Source organism: Zingiber officinale, chromosome 6A, assembly GCF_018446385.1.
Source record: "Zingiber officinale cultivar Zhangliang chromosome 6A, Zo_v1.1, whole genome shotgun sequence".
In the NCBI taxonomy this organism is placed as follows: Eukaryota; Viridiplantae; Streptophyta; class Magnoliopsida; order Zingiberales; family Zingiberaceae; genus Zingiber; species Zingiber officinale.
The window spans coordinates 106,856,429-106,858,786 of NC_055997.1; the positions used below are offsets into that span (position 1 = coordinate 106,856,429).

The following is a 2,358-nucleotide window of genomic DNA, read 5'->3' on the forward strand; positions in this document are numbered from 1 at the left end:
TTGATCTGAGCGCACTGAGTGTTTTGACTTATTAGGCTTATCCTGGGCACTCAAAATTGAACACTCAGAATATCTTTTTGACTGTGAGTTATATATATACAGTGGGGACAGCCAGAATATAATTATTCCGAGTGCACCCAGCTATGAGAGTCGCCCGTACTGGACGTTCAAATTGGGTGTCCAGCATGTTTTTTTTCCTATCTATATATATATATATATATATATATATATATATATATATATATATATATATATATATAACACCGAGTTTTAGTCACTTCACAATTCTTTATTTTTCACATCTCTTGCATCATATTTACCCTCTTGTCCCACCAAGGAATTCTCTTCAATAATTGGCGCTCGTGGAAGTTTTAAAAACACATCTAATTTTCATATTTCTCAAAGTGGTATTTATTTTAATTTTATCGCTCTCGTGAATCAGTATTAAATTTAAATAATAACATCACTAGCAGTGGATTTCAAATATCAACACCGAAATGATCCTGATTTAGGGTTTGACCTGAAATCCTCTCCAGTTCCGGAAGCTCATGATACATTAATGGATTCATGGTCAACTATTGTAATCGAGGTTCCGAAGCCAGCTGCAGTTCCTTGCAACTTGCAGTCCTCTTCTCCAGTCCCAACCTCCCGCTCGTCCTCCCACCTCCCTCTTCCTCACTGCCCAACAATAATGCTTGTGTACTGCCATGGCGCAGCGGGCAAGCACACACGCCCAGTCTGGCAGCGGGTGACTGCCCGAGGAAAGCAAGTTGAGCACAGCTGGTCACTTAGCTGGATCCTCCAATGCCACCTCGATCTACCTACCCTTGTCTCTCACTCCTTAATTCCCTGCAGTTCCTGCCTTCCCCTCTATGCCCTGCCTCACTAACTCACTCTGCTCACTGCTCACTGCTCTCTATAACTTGACCTCCTCGCATTCGCACTCTCATCACTCAAGCACATCCCTTAGCAGCTCGGGTACTAGCTCCATGGCCCTCGCTAAGCTCTCGCAGTGCCTCGCTCTTCTCTTTCTTCTGCTCGCACTTCGTCATCTCGTCGAGGCATGCACGAACGAACTGTAGTTGGTTTAATTTCTTCTACTGCTACGCTCATGAAAATTAATTACTGAATCTTTGTGTGGATTGATTTAATTCGTAGGCGGAGAGCACAGAGATGGCATCCCTGGCTGCGGCGCCATCTCCTGCGACTAAAATTGGTGAGTAGTACAGTGGAAATGTATACATTTGACCTCATTCAGTCCGCAATCATATCGATCAGTTGGATGGTCACTGAGCAGAGCTAGTGTATGTATGTATGTGGGTTTAGACTGTGGAGCAGCGTGCGCTGTGAGGTGCAGCAAGACGTGGAAGCAAAAGATGTGCAAGAAGGTGTGCAGGACCTGCTGCAGCAGGTGCAACTGCGTCCCGCCGGGCACTTCCGTGTACACGCGCCCCGCGTGCCCTTGCTACGCCACCATGACCACTCACGGGGGCCGTCTCAAATGCCCATGATTTTGTTTAGTTTCGAATTCTTAATGACTCACGTGGAGTCATCGGATAGTGGTAGAAGTCGAATTGTTATGGGTTTATGGACGTTCGATGTTATATTTTTTTTCAATAATAAGGTGTCAATTTATTGCAGCACTGAGGTGACTTTTCAAATATTTATTCCTAATTCGAACGTCGTCTCAAAATTCAAAATGACGCATGACAAACCACTTGTAGGGTTGCATGAGCAAATTTAATGTTTTATTCGATAAGAGTTTATTAATATATATTAAAATAAATAAATTTGAATATAATATTAAATTTGATACGGATGTCTCTTAGATATTTGAGAGGAATTAGGAAGGAATTGAGGGGTACTTTTTAAACATTTTTTATCATTTTACTACTTAGGAGAGGGCACTATTTATGTGAACAAAAAGAAGATTCTCATTGGCTGGGTTCATCTGCCGCCATCACAGCTACGCCCGCTAACGCCACCTTTGCTCCTCCTTGTTGACACCGCCGTTTCTTCTTCTCTCTTTTCCAGACAACCACGCTACCGCCTCCACCTCTCACGCAAGCCACCACGTGCCGGCAACCCCCTCTCTCTCTCCTCTCGTCGACAGCTCCTCTTATTGACAACCCTAGCAGCAATCCACGCGCAGCCTCTCTTCCACTCCACAACCCCGGTCCCATCTCTAGTGGCCATCGCTCTCCAGGACACCGCCTCCAGTGGCCGCCACCAGCCAAGCGTCGTCAACATCTCCATCTTTTTCGGCATCTACAGCCGCCTATCGGTGGTCTCCTCTTCCCCGTCTACTGCCACCACCTCCTTTCGGCCTCGGACGCCACACTACCTTCTCGACTTTGA

The 2,358-nt window shown here is 45.4% G+C and overlaps 1 protein-coding gene across 1 annotated transcript; it reads left to right on the forward strand.

Moving 5' to 3' along the window:
- The first annotated feature begins 586 nt into the window (after window positions 1-586).
- On the forward strand, window positions 587-1,636 carry LOC121994284 (gibberellin-regulated protein 2-like). Its single transcript, XM_042548375.1, has 3 exons — window positions 587-1,061; window positions 1,159-1,216; window positions 1,327-1,636. Exons 1-3 carry the CDS (start codon window positions 873-875, stop codon window positions 1,509-1,511), a joined length of 432 nt encoding a protein of 143 aa, XP_042404309.1. The 5' UTR covers window positions 587-872; the 3' UTR covers window positions 1,512-1,636.
- Window positions 1,637-2,358: the final 722 nt, after the last annotated feature.

Bases quoted from the DNA above. Each gene is read 5' to 3' on its own strand.
- LOC121994284 (XM_042548375.1), top strand. From the start codon at position 873: ATGCCCTGCCTCACTAACTCACTCTGCTCACTGCTCACTGCTCTCTAT. The intron at 1,062-1,158 runs GCATGCACGAAC...TTTAATTCGTAG, and splicing joins CACTTCGTCATCTCGTCGAG to GCGGAGAGCACAGAGATGGC. The intron at 1,217-1,326 runs GTGAGTAGTACA...ATGTGGGTTTAG, and splicing joins ATCTCCTGCGACTAAAATTG to ACTGTGGAGCAGCGTGCGCT.